At 43.9% G+C, this 21,167-nt stretch overlaps 1 protein-coding gene across 1 annotated transcript; it reads left to right on the top strand.

Moving 5' to 3' along the window:
* The first annotated feature begins 7,265 nt into the window (after positions 1-7,265).
* Positions 7,266-20,090, top strand: LOC119966859 (NLR family CARD domain-containing protein 3-like). Its single transcript, XM_038798823.1, has 4 exons — positions 7,266-8,132; positions 9,646-9,732; positions 18,007-18,168; positions 19,711-20,090. Exons 1-4 carry the CDS (start codon positions 7,333-7,335, stop codon positions 19,796-19,798), a joined length of 1,137 nt encoding a protein of 378 aa, XP_038654751.1. The 5' UTR covers positions 7,266-7,332; the 3' UTR covers positions 19,799-20,090.
* The last annotated feature ends 1,077 nt before the right edge of the window (positions 20,091-21,167 follow it).

Below are 21,167 nucleotides of genomic sequence, written 5' to 3'. Positions count from 1 at the left end.
CCATTTGTGAATCTATTCTGGGGTCTTTAATTATCTTACACTTGTTCAAATGACTATTGCTTTGTCCCAAACTATATTGTGCAAAAAAGCTTCATACCACTGAACGGAAAGTGCCTGACCTGAAGTTGCATTACCCCGGTAATACGTTTTCAGCAACGATCTAAATACTAATTTCTTCAGCCCTCGACCACCAAACCTGTGTCTAAGCGATAGTGGAAGACTGTGACCAGTGCCACGGGAATCCCTACTCTCACGTCCCTAGGTAGCGTTGGATGAGTGAATCTAGTCCTGGTTCCCCATCAATTTAAAGTAAAGATAGTCTATTTAAAACATCCTAATCCTCAAATGTAAATTGTTCCAGTGTACCAGTTACCTCCTCTGACACCTAGGCCTAGGTAAAATATAATTCCTTTGTAAAGGCAGATTTGTAACGATCGTCCTTTTCAAAGCTTGTTTGTTTTCGTTTTTCGCCTTTCATTTTTATTTTTGCCATTAACGACTTTGTTTTTGCTCCATGGAGAATGGGTGGAACTGCGCCTTCAGTTGGAACACACGCCTAGGTTGGTTTGATAGAAGAGTCAACTGTGACCTTAAGGCAAAGCAGTCTGAATGAAATGGCTCAGTTCCACAAACTCTGAATGTGGTCAATGAGTATGCTAAAGAGGCTGTACTTTGTCTGGTCACCGGTGATGATTTGATTTTGTCCCTTCGGAATGTTCCTCAGAGCCACAGGGTTCCATTTTACTTTCATTTTAAATTCCGGTAGTTCAGGTGAAAACCCAGCTAAATCCTCTGAATAAAATACGATTGCTAAGCCGCTTTATGAAATTGTCCAGCCAGCAATTTCTCTCCAATAAGCCTTTGTGTGTTGGATACCTGATAATTGGTTTGGAGGTAACTGACCAGCTGAGAGAAAAGTATGTGGAAACAAAGTACCTGTCTCTCAAAGGTGGGAGTTCATTGTTTTGAAAAACTGCAGGAAAACCAGTGCAGGCAGCCAAATTAGAAGGTTTATACCTTGCCAATACTGAAGAATTTGTCAACTGTAGCAAGGTCTTTTCTCTTTTGCCGTTAACTCTTATTTTTTACACCCCTTCCCACCCCTCTTTGTCTTAATGTCTTGTATGTGCGTGAGCGTGGAGTGCTGGTGGGGGGCGGGGGGTGGGGGTGGGGATGGGGGGGAGTTGTACGTCACCTTGCAGTTATTAGTTCCAATTCTTGCATTTTTCACGCTTATTGATTTTATGAATAAAGTAATTGAGATTCACCTTACAAATCTCTAACTTAAATTATTGGGCAGCCAAGGGCCAATTATCTCGGGAATTTGGAAAGCATTATTGTTTAATTCACTTCCTCTGGGACTTCGGCGTCCGTCGCGCTGAACTATACTGTGCACTAGCCAATAACGCATGAAAAGTATTCCTTTCATTACCGTCAATTTTCCTTGCGTCCTCTTGCAAGTCTAATTTTATCCCTAATCGGCTTTATTTTTAGTTTTACCTCACCTTTAGTACTTACATGCGAATAGAAGGTGTCCGAAATCCCCCTTATGTCACCTAATAATCAGTATTCATGCTCCCTCCTTGCGATATTCGTTTGTTTGTTTTTATAGGTGCACGCCCTTTTATGATTCTTCATTGCATTTTCTACAACTGCCAAACAGGACCTTCTTCTTTTTCATCTTCGCCTGCATCTCTCTCGTCATCCAGGGTGCTCGACGTTTATTAGTTATACCTTTCCCCTTCAAAGGAATATACATGTACATGTGCCGACAAATATGTCTCTTTAAAGGTAGCCCGTTGTTCACTCACCCACTTCCCAGCAAACATGTGATTCCAACTCACTCAACTCAGATGCATTCTCGTCCGTGCGATTTTCTCAAAATCATTGTTTCTGCTCTGGATTGCTTCATTATATTTTCCATGGCTGACCAAAACCTGCTCTGTCTCTATTACAGATACATTGGTAAACGTCAAACTTGAAATCTTCGTTTAGGTACTGTGGTAATCTCCAAATCTAGTTACCTATTTTACCATGCCATCACAAAAACAATGTTGACATTAACTCTTAAATATTAACAGGAGCCAATAATTGATATTTGTAACAAACAGCAGAGAAGAATGATGAAACGCCCGCAATAGATGCGACCTGAATCGATATTCAGAAGGCGTTTGACATAGTGCCACATGCACCAGTGGTTAATAGAACCACGGCTCCTGGAGCTGGAGTTAGCTTGAATTAAAAATGCATGACTTAAAAATAGCAACGAAGAATCATAGACTTACAAAATTGTTACATTGCATCAGGAGATATGTCTGCATCAGCTCTTTCAATGAGCAATGGAACCAGTTCCGTTCACCTGCTCTCCCCTCTGCAGATTCTTCTTTTTGAGATAGCAATCAAATTTCTTGTTGATTACTTTGATTGAATCTGCCTCTGACAAACACCCAGACAGGCCGTCACCACTCCTTGCATGAAAGAAAACATGCGTCAATTAAAACGAAAACTGTACCCCCTCGTTCTTGATCATTAACCGACTGAGAACAGTTTTGCTCAATTAACTTACCTTCAGAAACTTCATATTTCGGGCACCTCATCAAATCTATCGGCCGTTACTTCCCGAAAAGAAATATTGGAAACATATCCAATCTATCTTGAAAGTCGACCTTCCACTGCGTCAGAACCATTCTTCTGCATCTGTTTCTTCACTCGCTCCAATGACTTTGCATCTTACATAATTTCTGCATGCCAGTTGGGCGCATTATTCCAGCTGACGGTAACGAATAATATGTATTAGTGTCAGAAGTAGGCTTACATTAACACAGAAATTAAGATACTTTGAAAACCGTCTAGTCTCCGCACTACATCACCTGTTCAACTACCCTCAGGGAGATTTCAGATTGTCCAGATCAACTAACACGCATGTCTTTCAAGACCTGAGGGAGGAAAACGAATCAGCCGGAGGAAACCCGTGCAGGCACAGGAAGAACGTGCAGACTCCTCGCCGACAATGATCCAAGCCGGGAATCGAACCCGAATCCCTAGCGCTGTAAAGCAATACTGCTAACCATTATGCTAGTGACAACAGCTCCCATATGCACGTTCACAGAACGTACTTGTTCTTGCATATTGTTCCCCGATGAATGACTCCCAAGATGCTTTATGCTTCATCGACTGCACTCAAATTGCTCTGCCTTCTTGAGTTAATTAGGCCCAGCAAAAAGTCGGGCGATCGGTTGAGGAGAGTGGGTGGATAGGGAGGATGGTTTCCTGGTCAGTATTTCCCTGAGCATAGCACGTTGGTCATTAACAGATCCAAATAGCAAGCGGTTCAGGGGTCGATCGACCCGTCTCTCTGCTCCTACATTCACGGCATGCAGCTCCCAACGTCACCTTTCAGAACTGTTGGTTGCTGGGGTGCGTCATTACTACTGCGATTGCATTTTGCCTTCGTTTGTTAAGTCTCTTTTACCATTTTCTTTCAGGTAGAGTGCCTCGCCTGCGGTGATCACCATTTTAAAATTTAATTTCTAGGTTTTCAGTTTTATTCAGAACAATATAAACCCAGGTCTCCCTCCTCCAGCAACGAGTTTAGATGTGTACCGTTTGTGTTCTGGAGCACTTAGTGCAGAAGGAGGACATTCGGCCCATCGAGTTTGCACCGACTCTTAGGCCCTCAGTTCCACCCTGTCCCCGTAACCAAATAACCCCTCGTAAATTGTTTGGACACCAAGGGCAATGTAGCATGGCGAATCGACCCAACTTGCACGTATTTGGACTGTGGGTGCAAACCGGAGCACCCGGATGAAATCGACACAGACACGGGGAGAATGTACAGACTCCGCACAGACAGTGACCAGCAGAAAATCGAACCGGGAAACCCAGCGCTCTGAAACCACAGTGCTATCCCCGTGTGCTGGCGTGCTGCACCATCGATATGGTACTATATCACCATGTTCTTCCTCCGAAGCCTGTTAGCTTGTTCTGTTTAATTGCTATGTTTATCACGATCATTTTGAAAGTTATGAAAAACAAACTAACCCAAGCAGCCCGTCTGTGTGTGCATGTTGATATGATGTCGTGGTGTGGAGAAAATTGCCAGTGTTTCCTGAATAGAGGTGTCTCTCTTTCGAACGTTTTAAGAAATCAGGTATCTTTTGTGATTCATTCTGTGTGGCTTGTTTGCAGACATTGATCCCTTAATAAAAGAAACTCTGGCAAATTACAGCGACCGTCAATTATACACAATTACCAAATTCTATCGGCAGAGGCTGGAGGAAGCAATTGAAGGATTTGTTGAAATTGTCAGTTCAGCGTTATTGAAAGAAAATATGATCACCACGATGGAACATCAGGTACGCTGTTATCTCAAAACATCAGTTTGGGAATAGATGTTTGCTTTGTACATGCTTATGAACCGAGGAAACTAAGGCAGAAAACCTGTATTTCACGAAAATCTGTTGCCAAATGCATGAAATATTGTCCTACGGAGAGTATTGTGACGAACAGTCAGCAAGTAGTAATGAATGGAGCGCGGCTTTTACTAATACAATCCGAGGGACGAGCATGTGATAAGCAACTTTAGATTTATTTTGCTCGCAGGGTATCAATATTATGACAGAGAATGGAGACAGACACGAGGCTTGCAAACAATTTTTCAACATTGTCATGGATCACGGTGCGCAGGCAGGAAGAACAATGTGGCTGGTCTTTGTAACATTTCGGGATGTCAAACCAAAATTGAAAAATATATTGTCAGAAATATACGAGAAAGGTACAGTAAAACGTGCTAGCATAACGTACATAGTTGAATGCAGCCACAATAATTATTTGTTTGCCGATTTCGATAGAGGCACTTGCACTAATGACTAAAAGTCTGTTTACAGGTTTGAATTTAGCGAGGGAAACTATTTTCACCACTGTGGATGTGAAAGTATCTCACGATCTACAAGGTAAGTAGTATAATACTGAAAATAAATGAAAAAAGTGAGTCAGACAGGGAATGAGTAGGCAAGATAGAAAATTAATATGGACGGAAGGGACGACCTGTAACTCGCAAAGGCTGGTGGCTGTTGGTTCAACTCCTACTGAGGGTACTGATGTGACGTAAACAGCCCCCAACAAATCCCAATAGTTGTGACCGTGAAAATATCATCGATTGCTGTGAAATAAAACAAAATTTAGCTCACCAAAATCCTTTAGGGAATGAAACCTACCGCCCTTACATGGGTTGGCACCGATGTGACTGGAGATCCACCGTGGTGTGGTTGACTCTTGAATTCCCCTGAAGTACCTTAGTAAGCCACTTAATTCAAGGGCAATTAAGGTTGGGCAACAAATGTTTGCCTTGCCAGCGATGGCAGCATCCCACGTAAGATTTATTTTTTTTAAATAGGATTTGTTATGAACACCCATTAGTGATGTGGCATATCTCACAGCAAAATACTCCCCGAATATTGTGTTAATTCGCCATCTTAGGTTGTGTGTTCAACTTTCCCATCTGGATCTTGAACTCGTGCAATGGAGTGTCGTGCTCAATAATTGGGTCTGAGTTATTCGCCCCTCCAGCACACCAGGTTTCCCGAACCGGACGAGAAAGGCGCGGCCAATTAACAGGCACCCGGTGTGATTCGCACTCTGTGCAAGGCTGAGCGCCATAGGTAAGGGCGGGAAGAGAATTCTCCCGGAAAAATTAGGGTATGGCCTGGCGTTTCTACTGTGGCCGCCCAGGACACTGCCTCAGTGAGCAGCAGAACTGCAAAACAAAAATGGAGAAATAATGTAAAGCATGTTACTCAAAAACAAACCTCACTCCCGAGGCACTTTCACATGTTAGAACAACCCATGCATTTCATCCCACGTAGCATCGAGGTTGCAGCTAAAATGTAACGGCCGGCTGGCCAAAAGGCCCGCTTGGTGTCAAGAAAAGCATAGGAACCACGTAAAAGTGCGTTCAACTGGCTCATTTCGGAAGAATTCCGGTCCAGCGGAAGGCGACCTTCGTTACAGGTTCCAGGCAAATGGTGGGAGTTTAGGGAATCCCCGTAGAGAGCAGCGGGACCGGAAGATTCCGCCGCCTCCGCCGCCGCAAACACCCCGCTGTGGGTATGGGTGTGAGGTGGTGTACAAAATCACGCTCGTTGGCTGAAACGAGATCGAAATATCGCGCGCAAGTATGCTAAATGATAGCTGTTCGAAACCAACCTCTTCTCGCACATTTTCCCGTGCTTCTAGTCCCTGTCTGTGCCCGGCCGAGCAATGTAAAATTCTTGCCTTCCTCAATCGTTCAAATCAGATCACCTAATCTGATAATATCAAGGTTGAACGTGTTAAAATTAATTGTTTCGACAGTTTATTAAAACATTGTTAATAACATTGACTAACTTTAAAGGTGTTCAAGAGGAACATCGAAATCGTCTTCGCTCAGAAAATGAAACACTGCTGGTGTGCGGCATTCAAGGGAAGCAGATCCAGACATTCTCACTGTCAGAACGCTACACCGATCTGATCGTTATTGCCAACGTCCGCGAGCGAAGACTCCTGGAACACGAGCTGTGGTCCAGAGGCAGAGACCACGAGGAGTGGCAAAGGAAACTGGTTCGGGACGAGCTGGAGAAAATCCGCATTCATCAACTGTTCAGAGACTGTTTCGGCAAAAGCTCCCTGGGTGGCACCTCGGTGGTGAGCGGGGTGGCGGGCATCGGCAAAACAACGATGGTACAGAAGATCGTCCACGATTGGGCGATTGGGCATATGTACTCGCAATTTACCTTTGTGTTTCACTTCCGGTTTCGAGACCTCAATGTCATCAGCCGCAAGACAAGTCTGAAGGCGTTGATCCTGTGGTCATACCCTTACTTCGAGGAAACGATCCAGCGCCTATGGAATAGTCCGGGAAGCTTGCTCTTCATCTTCGATGGTTTGGATGAGTACAAGGTCAGCATCGACTTCGAGGAGATGGGTCAATGCATGGAACCGGAGCAGGCATGCTTCGATCCGGAATGCCAGTGTGAAGTCGCTGACATTGTCCGCTCTCTGGTGCAGCAGAAGCTCTTGAAGGAATGTTCGGTACTGATCACAAGCCGACCACACGCACTTGAATCGTTAGAGAAAGCAGAGGTAAACCTCTGGGCTGAAATCTTGGGCTTCTTTGCGGAGGAGAGAAAAGAATATTTTAAAAAATTCTATCAAAGTATAGATGTTGCTGAGGCTGTCTTCCGCCAGGTGGAACAGAATGATATCCTGTACACAATGTGCTACAACCCAGCATACTGCTGGATTCTCTGCTGCTCCTTGGCTCCCCTCGTATCAGGCCCTCAAGTCAAGCAGACGATGCCCAGAACCATCACTCAGCTATTCTCCAATTTCATCTGCAACATTTTGAATAACCACTCCAGAGAAGTCGAAAACCCGCGTGCTATTTTAATGAAAACTGGCGAGATGGCACTTGAGGGAGTCACAAAGAAGGCCATCGTGTTCACGCCGCACCACTTCCATCAGCACCACCTCCACCCCTCCAAGTTCGTCTCCGGGTTCATGATGGAAATTCTGGAGAAAGATTACTCCACCACCAACCCGGTTTACACCTTCATCCATCTCACTGTCCAGGAATATCTCGCCGCACTCTCGCCCTATTTGAAGTTAGCTCCGGAAAATGTAACTTTGCTGCTGGAGAAAGCGGAGAGCAATGACGACGGGCGGTTTGACATATTCTTCCGCTTCATTGTGGGCCTCTCCTCTCCATGCACATCCCAGCCGCTGGTCAAGTTCCTGGGTGACTTCCAGTTCGAGGTCCCCTGCCAAGTCAAGTTGTGGCTAACACAAAAGGTGAAAAAACAGCTCTTACTCACACACAGCATAAAGGACAGAAGGAATCTCATGAACATTTTTCACTACGTGTTCGAATCTCAGGATAACCTAACGCGGTTCACTGGAGATTGCAATCTGACGGTTAAACTGGGCCACATCAGTGAATCAGAGGCAATACGACTGAATCCAGTGGATTGTTTCGTGCTAGCGACTGTTCTGAGTCACTGTGACATCATTGAGGAGCTGGATCTTAACTACTGCTTCATACAAGCTGAAGGAATTCAACGGCTCGCTCCCGTTCTGCACAAGTGTAAGATACTCAGGTACAATTGCATGTTCTTAAACCAGGGACGTATTAGTTACATAACTTCATATAAGCAGCGTCGCCCTTGCTGATCAGTAAAATGCATTCTCTCGAGCGTTTTTTAATGCCGGTGCCGGGACGATTTCATATTTTCGAAGCTCGTTTTAAATGTTTACTCTTTTGGTTGTACGATGGGAAGCAAGTTCTTGTTTCGGTTGTTGAAACAAACCTGCGATTCTGAAGGCTCTCTTCTGCTTCTAAGATAGCCCCGCTGTTTCAGGATGGCTTGCTTCCGCGCTAAAAGTGAGTTCTCAGGTGACTGAGGATTCCAATGCGTGACCGACAGTCTCCATCACAGGCGTGTGAGACGGTGGTTGGAGGAACGGGTGGTAGGGTGCCAGTTTTGCGTTCCACTAATGACGGATGATTCAACTTGCTCTCTGCGATGAACCTCGAGGTGTTCAGCGCCTTCCTTTCTGAATGCGTTTTCTCCACCTTGAGTGGACCTGGGGCAATATTCTGAAGTTTTAGTGGGAGAATGCGGCCTAATTTTCAAGTAGACGTTTAGGATGTCCTGGAAGTGTGCCCTCTAATTTTTTGAGGCTCGTCTGAAGAAATTAAGAGGTGACGTATTCTGACCTAAATAATGTGCATCATTCTGAAGCGTTGTGGATCTATGAAGATTGAATGGTAGTATGCATCGTATTACAGTACAGAATATATGGCTGAGTTGTCTGATGTGAACAATTTTGAATCGAAATGTTTTTAATCTTCATCTTCTTTGAGACTTCCTTTCCCTATCTTGAAATTGAAATTATTAATTTATTGCATTGGTAAAAATATATGGAGCAGTTAGAAAACAAGTCAATATCGTCATCGTTGCAAAACATATTCATTATTTTCAGCTGTCTTGCAATGTCAGCATTAAATTCCGACTCTACATACCTCAGGTTCTTTCAATAATGGACGATACTTCACTGTAGTGAAACCTTTGCACCAAGTCTGAAACCCAGGTTTCCCATCCCCCAGGTCAGGTTTGCCTAGTTAGGGGATTTTCTGGCTAGACGAACCCGCAGGTGGGATTTTGGGCCGGCGGTGTGGGCATGGGGTTGCTGGGCTGCAGGCTGGGACAGGAGAGAAGGCATGCAACCCTCGTAATCTTTTAAGATTCTGATCTCCCAAAGTAAGCTCGTAGAAATGTTCCATAATGTTCCTAATACCTTCTGACTTTAATATTTGAAGATTAAGAGTATCAACATTTCTATTCCAAACTGATAACACCAGACAACTCAACCATGTATGTGTATCGTGATACTGTGAATGCAACCATTCGATCTTACTAGATTTGCAGCGCTTCAGAACCATACACATTATTTTGGTAAGAATGTGTCACCTTCTGACTGTGTTCTTTGGACATTAAATATTTGCGTGGTAATTATATCAATGATTAATTGTTTAGAAGAATTACTTTGTAGTTTAGCAAGTGAATAATCTCAGGCCATCTATCCAAATTGCCGTTCTTCCACCTTTAGGCTCCTTTCTAACAATCTGACAGATTCGGGCATGGACGAACTCTCTATCTGTCTCAGGAAACCAGACTGTAAAATCGGAGTCCTGGAGTAAGTACCAACACTGATGATTTATTGACCATTGATCTGCCCAAACTCCGATGATTAATATATTGTATTTTTGATTCATTCTCGATCGATATTAGCACTTGGCACGAGTTACTACAAACTGTAGTGAAACTCATATAACTAGTGTGTTTCATTAACGTAAAATAAAACCGCTATTGTCCCAGATGACCATAGGCTGTTTTCCCCAAACTAGAATATCAGCACATCTTGGCCGAATTAAACAGGCGGTCATCTAAAACGTAAAATTGGACAGTTGATCCTGGTTTCTGACCTCCGTCCAAACAACAATTGATGTCCATTTTGTTTCATCCACGATGCACGTGACATGAACTCAACTGTCCTCAACGCAAGGGGGAAATAAAGACAAAACTATACAATAGGAAACAACACCCTCACCCTATTCAGAGACCATTACCACAGTTAATGTCCTGAAATCTAGCTGTGCGAGACCCCATGGGGAATAGGTTGCATAATATGATAGAAACTTTCCAAAAGTTGGAGAGATAATAATTGATTCTGAGACTAGGCTCCGGAACCTTAGTAAAGGGAAATACCATAATATGAGGCGTGAGGTAGCTGTGATCGATTGGGGAACGATGCTTAAACGGAAAACAGTGGATAGGCAATGGCAAACATTCAAGGTACGTATGGGGGACCAACACAATTGTTAATTCCTGCCTGGCATGAAGCTAAATAGGAAAGGGGTCTAATCCATGGCTTACAAGGGAAATTAGAGATAGTGTCCGAATCAAGGTAGAAGCATACACATTGCCAAGAAAAACAACATACCTTAGGTTTGGGATCAGTTCAGTATTTAGCAAAGGAGGATCGATTGATTGGGAAATCAAGGGAAAATAGAGTACCAGTGTAAGTTTTCAGGAAAAAATTATAACTGACTACAAAATGCTTCTCAAGGTGCATGAAAAGATTCTGGAAAGATAGATGCCCCTTGCAGTCATAAGCAGGGGAATGTATAATGGGGAGAAAACAGATAGCGGAAAAAATAAACACATACGTATACTCCATTCAGTCGTCACAAATGGCGACAAAAACCAGATACCAAAATTGTGGGGTGGGCTCGGTTCAGTGGAAGGGAGGAACTGACAGGAGTGCAATATTTGCAAAGTAATTATGTTGTGAAAATTCATGGGATTGGAGGTTGATAATCACCAATGCCTGGTAATCTACACACCGGAGTATTTGCAGAATTGGCTCCAGAAGTAATAGATACATTGGTCATAACGTTCCAGGATCTTATGGCGTCTGGAGCAGCCTCTGCAGAATGGAGGGTTGCGAATGTACCTGCACTATTTATAAAGAGAGGTAGAGAGAAAACAGGGAATTATAGACCTGTAAGGCTGACGTCAGTATTGGGCAAAATTCTAGAATACATCATCAAAGATTTTGTAACAGAGTACATGGAAAACTACTGGCAGAGACAGATAGAGTCAGCATTGATTTATGAAGGTGAACTCCCGCTTGACAAATCTCCCGGAATTGTTCGAGGACGTAACTCGCAGAGTTGAAGAGAGGAGTCAGTGGATGTAGTATATTTGGACATTCAAACAAAGACTTTTCACAAAGTCCCACATAAGCGATTAGAGCGCAAAGTAAGCCGCATGTCATTATGGCTGTTGTATTGAGAAGGATTTTTAAAAATTGGTTGGCCGACGGGAAACAAAGAGGAGCAATTATCATAGAATCATAGAATTTACAGTGCAAAAGGAGGCCATTCGGCCGATCGAGTCTGCACTGGCTCTTGGAAAAAGCACCTTACTCAAGCCCGCACCCCCGCCCTGTCCCCATAACCCAGTAACCCCACCCAACACAAAGGGCAATTTGGGACACTTAAGGACAATTTAGCACGGCCAATCCACCTAACGTGCACATCTTTGGACTGTGGGAGGAAATAGGATCACCCGGAGGAAACCCACACACACGGGGAGAACGTGCAGACTCCGCACAAACAGTTACCCAAGCCGAGAATCGAACCTGGGACCCGAGAGCTGTGAAGCAATTGTGCTAACCACTATTCTACCATGCTGCCCTCCCTTAGACCTTATTCAAATTGGCAAGCAGTGATTAGTAGGGTACCGTCAGGATCAGTGCCATATCCACAGCTATTCATTACATATGTCAATGCATTATATCACTAACAAATATAATATGTCCAAATTTACAGATGGGTGGGAGCTGTATGGAGGATGCAGAGATTTTTCACTGTGATTCGGGCAAGTGGAGTGAGTGGCCAAGTGAATAACAGATGCACTATAATTTAGAAAAATGCCTGGTTCTCCATTTTGGAAGAAAATAGCAGAAGACAGACTATTACTTAATGGAGATACGTTAGGAGAGGTTCATTTTCAAGAACACCTGGATGTCCATGTGCACCAGTCACTGGAGGTAATCATGCACGTACAGCAGGCGTTACAGAAAGCAAATGGGATGTTGGCATTCAGAGCGAGTGGATTCGAGTACAGGAGCAGGGATGGCTTGTCCAATTGTACAGGGCATTGGTGAGGCCAAACATGGAATATTGTGCACAGTTTGACTCCTTTTCGGAGAAAGCATATTATTTCACTAGAGGGAGTGTAGCGAAGGTTTACCAGACTGCTTTTTGGGTGGGCGGGACTGATGTATGAAGGTAGATCGAATCGGTTAGTATTGCATTCGTCAGAGTTCAGAAGAATGAGGAGTGATCACATACAAATCTATAAAATTCCACCAGGACTGGCAGGGTAAATGCATAATTTACTGATGGTCGGCGCGTCACAGTCTGGAAATACGTGACAGACCATTTAGTACAGAGATGAATTCAGTATCTTCACCCAGAGAGTGGTCATACACGGAAATTCGTAGTTGAGGCCAACACATTGTATGTTTTCAAGAATCAGGTAGCACGTCGGGAGAAGGGTATCAAAGGATATGGGGGGGAAGTAGAATTAAGCTATTGAGTTGAATAGTCACCCATGACCACAATGAATGGTGCAGCAGGGCAAAAAGGCCCAATAGCCTGCTCGTGCTCCGATTTCATGTTTCTATATCCTCCTTCGAAATAAATAGATGAGCTTCCCCTGAGATATTAGAAGGAATAACGTTTGTGATCGACTAAAGGAGAAAACTGATGTGAGGATACAGAAACCAGACCATAAGACATAGGAGCAGAATTGAGCCATTCGGCCCATTGAGACTGCTCAGCCATTCAATCATGGCTGGTATGTGTCTCATCACATTCTAATGCCTTCCTCCCATAACCTTATTCCCCTTATTCATTAAGAAACTATCTATCTTTCTTAAAGGGATTCAGTGACTTTGCCTCCACAACCTTATGTGGAAATTAGTTCCACATACTCACCACATTCTGACTAAATACAGTCCTTCTCAATGGCTCGGCCCTCGGTTCTATTTAGATCATAGGTCATAGAATTTAGAGTGCACAAGGAGGCCATTCGGCCCATGGAGTCTGCACTGGCCGTTGGAAAGAACATCCCACCTAAGGACATGCTTCCATCCTATGTCCGTAACAACGTATCCCCGTAATCACACGCGTTTTTGGACGCTTTATCATGGCCAATCCACCTAAACTGCACATCTTTGGGCTGTGGGAGGAAACCGGAGCATCCAGAGGAAACCCACGCAGACACGGGGAGAACATGCACACTCCACACAGACAGTGACCCAAGCCGGTATTCGAACCTGGGGCCCTGGATCTTTGAAGGAACTGTGCTAACCTCTGTGCTATCGTGCTGCTTCACTCTTATTAGTGGCTCATCCTCGCCACCTTCACTCATTCTAGTATTCTGTATGTTCCAGTGAGATTCTCCCCCCCCCCACTCCCCGTAATCTTCGTAAAATCCATCGAGTGCAGACCCAGAGCCCTCAACCCCTCCCCATACGACAAGTCCTCATTCCGGGGATCTCATGAACCTCCACTAAACCCTATCCAAAGCCAGCACATCCTTCCTTCCTTATCTACAGGGGCCAAAACCGTTCACAATATTCCTCATGGGGTCTCACCACAGCCTTATACAGTATGAACAATATACCCCTGGTTTTGTATTGTAGCCCGCTCGACACGTATGCTAACACTACATGTGTCTTCCTATCTACCAACCGAAACTGCATGCTAACCTTATGACAATCATAAACTCGGATCCCTACGCCCCATTGTGCTTATGATTTCCGAAGCCTTTGACCATTTATAAAATAATCCATGCCTCTATTCTTCCTAACAAAGTGCACAGCCTCACACTTTTCTATCCCATCTGCCTTGTCTTTGCCCACTGGCATAGCCTGTCCAGGACATTTGGCAATCTATCTGCCTCTTTAACACAACCTGTCTCTCTGCATATCGTTGTATCATCTGAAAACCTAGCAACAATGCCCTCAGTTCCTTCCTCCAGGTCATTGATGTATATCGTGAATATCTGTGGTCCAAACACTGAACCATGCTGAGCTCCGAATTAGTTGTGCATAAGGTATTAATACTTTGACAGACGAGCGGCATAATAGCGTTGGTTTTGTAGAAGCCCTAGAACGTCTATGAAAAGATATTCAGGGGACAATTCCGACAATCCATAGATGTTTTGTTCCCGAGATGGGATGTTGATCCTGGAAAATTAAAGGCCGTATGGAGAAACAATTCCTTTGCTGTCAAACACTATGCGGCGATTCCGAAATTATAAAAATATTACAATTGCCAGTGATATTGTTCCCGGGCTATCAGATGGATATTGTGTACGTAAAGACGAATGCTACATCTGGTATGAAGCTGTTCTTTAGAGTTATTACAGGTGGAATGGTGGTATGAGGTGTTGACTGATTATGATGCTTTGTATAGAACATAGAGCATTACAGCGCAGTACATGCCCTTCGGCCCACGATGTTGCACCGTCCTGTGAAACCCCTATAAAGTCCCTCTACACTATTCCCTTATCGTCCATATGCATATCCAATGACCATTTGAATGCGTTTAGTGTTGGCGAGTCCACTACTGTTGCAGGCAGGGCATTCCACGCCCTTACGACTCTCTGAGTAAAGAACCTACCTCTGACATCTGTCCTATATCTATCTCCCCTCAATTTAAAGCTATGTACCCTCGTGCTGGAAATCACCATCCGAGGAAAAAGGCTCTCACTGTTCACTCTATCTAATCCTCTGATCATCTTGTATGCCTCAATTAAGTCACCTCTTAACCTTCTTCTCTCTAACGATAACAGCCTCAAGCCCTTCAGCCTTTCCTCATATGATCTTCCCACCATACCAGGCAACATTCTTGTAAATCTCCTCTGTACCCTTTCCAATGCTTCAACATCCTTCCTATAATGTGGCGACCAGAACTGCACACAATACTCCAAATGCAGCCGCACCAGAGTTTTGTACAACTGCAACATGACATCATGGCTCCGAAACTCAATTCCTCTACAAATAAAAGCTAACACACCGTACGCCTTCTTAACAACTCTCTCAACCTGGGAGGCAACTTTCAGGGATCTATGGACATGGACACCGAGATCTCTCTGCTCGTCCACACTACCAAGAATCTTACCATTAGCCCAGTACTCTGCCTTTCTGTTATTCCTTCCAAAATAAATCACCTCACACTTTTCTGCATTAGACTCCATTTGCCACCTGTCAGCCCAGCTCTGCAGATTATCTATGTCCCTTTGTAACTTGTAACATCATTCTGCATTGTCCACAACTCCACCGACTTTAGTGTCATCTGCAAATTTACTCAAACATCCTTCTACGCCCTCCTCCAGGTCATTTATAAAAATTACAAACAGCAACGGCCCCAAATCAGATCCTTGTAGCACACCACTAGTAACTGGACACCAGTCAGAGCATTTGCCATCAACCACCACTCTTTGTCTTCTATCAACTAGCCAATTTCTGATCCAAACTGCTAAATTACCCTGAATCCCATGCCTCTGTATTTTCTGCAATAGCCTACCGTGGGGAATCTTATCAAACGCTTTAATGAAATCCATATGCACCACATCAACTGCTTTACCTCATCCACCTTTTTGGTCACCTTCTCGAAGAACTCAATGAGGTTTGTGAGGCACGACCTACCCTTCACAAAACCATGTTGACTATCTCTAATCAAATTATTTAATTCCAGGTGATTATACATCCTTTCTCTTATAAACCTTTCCAAGACTTTTCCCACAACAGAAGTAAGGCTCACTGGCCTATAGTTACCGGGGTTATCTCTACTCCCCTTCTTGTACAAGGGGACAACATTTGCTATCCTCCAGTCCTCTGCTACTATTCCTGTAGACAAAGATGACTTAAAGATCAAAGCCAAAGGCTCAGCAATCTCCTCCCTAGCTTCCCAGAGAATCCTAGGATAAATCCCATACGCCCAGGGGACTTATCTATTTTCACACTTTCCAGAATCGCTACCACCTCCTCCTTATTAACGTCAACCCCTTCTAGAACATAGAACAGTACAGCACAGAACAGGCCCTTCGGCCCTCGATGTTGTGCCGAGCAATGATCACCCTACTCAAACCCACGTATCTACCCAATACCCGTAACCCAACAACCCCCCTTAACCTTACTTTTAAGGACATTACGGGCAATTTAGCATGGCCAATCCACATAACTCGCACATCTTTGGACTGTGGGAGGAAACCAGAGCGCCCGGAGGAAACCCACGAACACACGTGGAGGACGTGCAGACTCCGCACAGACAGTGACCCAGCCGGGAACCGAACCTGGGACCCTGGAGCTGTGAAGCATTTATGCTAACCACCATGCTACCGTGCTGCCCATTTCCAGTCTAGTAGCCTGTATCTCAGTCTTCTCCTCGACAACTTTGTATTTTTCCTGTGTCAATAGTGAGCAAAAATACTCATTTAGCACCTCTCCTATCTCCTCGGACTTTACGCACAACTTCCCACTACTGTCCTTGACTGGCCCGACTCATACCTTAGTCATTCTTTTATTCTTGACATACCTATAGAAAGCTTTAGGGTTATCCTTGATCCTACCTGCCAATAACTTCTCATGGCCTCGCTTGTCTCTTCTTAGCTCTCTCTTTAGATCCTTCCTAACTAATTTGTAACTCTCAAGCGACCCAACTGAACCATCACGTCTCACCTTCACATAAGCCTCCTTCTTCCTCTTGACAAGTGATTCAACTGCTTTAGTAACCCATGGTTCCCTCACTCGACCACTTCCTCCCTGCCTAACAGGTACATACTTATCAAGGACACGCAGTAGCTGTTCCTTGAACATGCTCCACATTTCCATTGTGTCCATCCCCTGCAGTTTTCCTCTCCAGGCGATGCATCCTAAGTCTTGCCTCATCGCATCATAATTGCCTTTTCCCCAGCAATAACTCTTGCCCTGCGGTTTATACCTATCCCTTTCCATCGTTAAAGTAAATGTAATCGAATTGTGGTCACTATCACCAAAATGCTCACCTACCTCCAAATCTAACACCTGTCCTGGTTCATTACCCAGTACCAAATCCAAAATGGCCTCGCCTCTTGTTGGCCTATCTACATACTGCATCAGGAAACCCTCCTGCACACATTGGACAAAAACGGATCCATCTAAAGTACTCGAACTATAGTGTTTCCAGTCAATATTTGGAAAGTTAAAGTCCCCCATAACAACTACCCTTTTATTTTCGCTCCTATCCAGAATCATCTTTGCAATCCTTTCCTCTACATCTCTAAAACTTTTCGGAGGCATATATAAAAGCCCTATCAGGGTGACCTCGCCATTCCTTTTTCTTAACTCAGCCCATACTACCTCAGTATACGAGTCCACATCAAATGTCCTCATCTGTGTCTATCAACAGACCACTATGGACCGACCACTTCCCCTCCACTAATAATTCTGTTATGTTCATCCGGACTCTCGTCTTACATTTCGAAACGTCCAAGTCATTTGAACCCACTCTCAAAAGATTTGGCGTTGCTTCGTCCCCTGTTGTAATTGCTGATTTTAAATATTCTTGTTTCTATTCCTAAAACATATTCTGGTTCTCCGTGCAATAAGTTACAAAATAAGGTTTGTTGGTGGAATGAAGTCATCATCTGCATTAGCTTTGTAGACCATCAAGGCTTTGAAAATGCTATGCGAAGTGTAAGACACACTGCTGCAGCTTAATATGATTCGATATTATTCATGATTGCGCACTCTCTATTAGAGGGCTTTTTCATATGTCGAATTTCGACGAAGGGTTTGGTTCTCAATCTTTTTTTAACCTCAATGCATATATCTATATATCCTGTGTAGACTGAATATAAACGCACTGACAGACAACTGTGCCGAGGGACTAGCCTCAGCTCTCAGCGTCAACCAGTCGTTAATAGAACTGGATCTACAGCGAAATCGCTTCCGATCTGGTGCGCCCTTCTGTCAACTGATAAGATCCTGCACCACGCTTCAAAGAGTATCGTGAGTATTTGTGTTAGCATTCAATAACCAGGGAGAAATTGACGGGCTGTTCGGAAGAGCAGGATAGTGACAAATGGAATGTGACACTGAAAAGTGTGAGGATATGCATTTAGGGAGGACTATCAATTCAAGGGCAAACACAATGGACAGTAGGGCGCAAGGACAAAGGCGGCATTGGGATGCATGTCTTAGTTCAGTGAAGGCAGCAGAGCAGATAGCTCAGGTCATTAAGAAGGCATCTGCGATAATGTCTTCAATTGCCGAGGCATAGAGTATAATGGCATGGAGGTTATCATCGGGATTTATAAAAGGTTGATTAGGCCACAGTTAGAGTACTATGCAAAGTCCTGTCCAATACCTAGGAAGGATATGATTGCACTGGAGAGAGTACAGAAGTGATTCACTGGGATTTTTCCTGGGCTGGAGCATTTAAGCTATGAAGAACAAATGATTAGGCTGGGGTTGTTCCCTTTAGAGCAGAGATGGCTGAGAGGGGGCCCTGATTGAGAAGAAGAAAATTATGGAGGACACAGATCGACAGCTGCGAAGGAACATTTCCCTTTGTAGTCTGCTCAATAAAAATGCGGCAGAGATTTAAGGTGAAGGCCAGGAGATTTAATGGGCATTTTAGGAAAGCGATCCCACCAAGACGAAGTGGGAATCTGAAACCCACTGCCTGAAAGTGTAGGAGAAGCGTGGACACTCACAACATTGAAGAAGCATTTAAAAGTGCACTTAAATGTCATAGCTGACGAGGGTAAGGACCAAGTGCTGGAAATGGGATTGGAATACACAGGTGCTTGATGGCCTGCACAGGCACGATGAGCTATCGGGCCACTTGGATAGATTCTATTGCTCTCTAATATTCAGAGCGACCTCGCGGTCTACGTAAATGTGCGGCTGACAGTGGGAAGGTACAGGCTTGCACAGCTGTCAAAAATGCCAAACACATTCACCATAGGACACCCTGGAAAACAGTTTACATGACACAGCGCAACAGAGAACATTTTCTCTAAGAGTTGTTTTGCAGCCGAAACGTAACGACTGTAATCTCCGTTATGTTAACATCTAAAGCCGCTCGTTGAACTGAGTTTCGAAAACTGCTTCAATGAGGTACAGAGTCTGAACAGTTGAAGGGACCACTCTTTAACTGAGAGATACCATTTGCATTGGACGAACATTGTAACCAATCTCCCGCCAATTGGAGTCTAAAACAAATCCACTAATCTGTTGTAGATTTAATATATTTACCTATCAACTCAATTGGATTAAACTTAAAATAACTTTGATAATTAGTTAATTAAAATAGTTTAATTGTCTCAAACATATCAATTTGCTTGCTAATCTGCTTCTCACTCACTGCCAAGCGCTGAGCAGCAACAACAAGATGGAGGGTGACGAAATATACAGATAGGGACAATAGGTCGACTGAAGGACTATTGTTGATGATATTCCTGGTCATTTAGCATTGTAGTGAAATTACAGACTTGTGCGTTTCAACTATCGTCTCACTTTGTGTTTCCGTCTCAAACATTGTTCAAGGTTGAGTTGGAATCAGTTCAGCAGAGAAACTAAAACGGAATTGAGGGGACTAGACAAATCGAGAGAAGGGCTGGCGATATTTGTCTAATTCCAGGCTAAAATACCGCAACAGAGATGTGACTTCGCTTCCGTACGTTCTCCAACGAAGAATGCATATATGTCTCAATTGGGAGATACATTCAGTGAACTACTGCATGATTATGTGACATGAGAAACATATTTTGAACAGGTTCACTGCAATCGTTTGCAATGAATATGAAATGACGGGTAAATGAAATGGGTTCAGAAGAAAAACATGACAGTTGTTTCTTCGAAATGCATGCTTTTCAATCAATGTTTTATTTGATTAGAATGTCAACATGAAATAAATAGTACCCTTTAATGATTCATCATGCCCATAGATCAGGCCAAAGTGGCCTAATTATGCTTTGGTAATCAACAGTAACTCCTCCATCAACTACTAAACCAGGACGATGGACGAGGAAGGTACTTTAGCCCAATGAGCTGGAAGTTGGTGTGGTACAGATTCGTGCCGGCAAGACGAATGTGTAAGGATCCACTTTCCAGCAGTGGGTGGCCTGCTTGCCCTACCATTGTGTAGGTTATGACGGTAAAGATCTGACAAGCCTTCGGAAAACAACTGATGGGTAAGAAAAAAGATAATGTGGACCTTGATTCCAACGCTTGAGAGAGCTTGTCGACCACCATGCACCTGATAAGTGGAAAATTCTACCAATGGAATACTGCCTAAATTATTGGCGTTGGCCGCATTCATAGATGCCATTGTGTTTTATAAATTTAGAGTACCCAATTCATTTTTTTCTAATTAAGGGGCAGTTTAGCGTGACCAATCCACCTGGCCTGCACATCTTTTGGGTTGTGGGGGCGAAACCCACGAAAACACGGGGAGTTTGTGCAAACTTCTCAGGACAGTAACCCACGGCAAGGATCGAATCTGGGATCTCAGGACAGTGAGGTAACAGGGCTAACCCACTGCACCACCGTGCTGTCCGAGGTGCCGTTTCTTAACCGCAGTCAAAATACGTCCTCATAGTAATTATAGTCGATCGAAAGAGATAGATTGCATCGTCGCGTAGTGAAATGGTATTTTTAAAAATATTTTTATTAGCATTCAATTTTAACAGTTTGACAATTTCAAACATGAAGCATATAATATTTACAGAGTATTATATTTCTTATATACAAGTTTACACGCACCTCTCCTATTGGTCCTCCCCCCTCCCTGCCTACCCTCCCCTTCCTCACATTATATAGTCAAGCTACCTTCTGCCTCCATCTAGCGCCTTTGTTGTCGTAATGTTACATTACTTTTCTTCCTTATATGATTCCTACCGTTATCCTCGTGGCTCTGCTAGGATGGGGAGGGGGTCTCCACCTCCCCTCCTCATTCTTTTTCCATGTCTCTCATTGATACTCTCCCGGATTCTGTGTCACGG

Source organism: Scyliorhinus canicula, chromosome 6, assembly GCF_902713615.1.
Source record: "Scyliorhinus canicula chromosome 6, sScyCan1.1, whole genome shotgun sequence".
NCBI classification, from domain to species: Eukaryota; Metazoa; Chordata; class Chondrichthyes; order Carcharhiniformes; family Scyliorhinidae; genus Scyliorhinus; species Scyliorhinus canicula.
The sequence above is the reverse complement of the archived record's forward strand: the minus strand, read 5'-3'. Positions and strand labels throughout refer to the sequence as shown.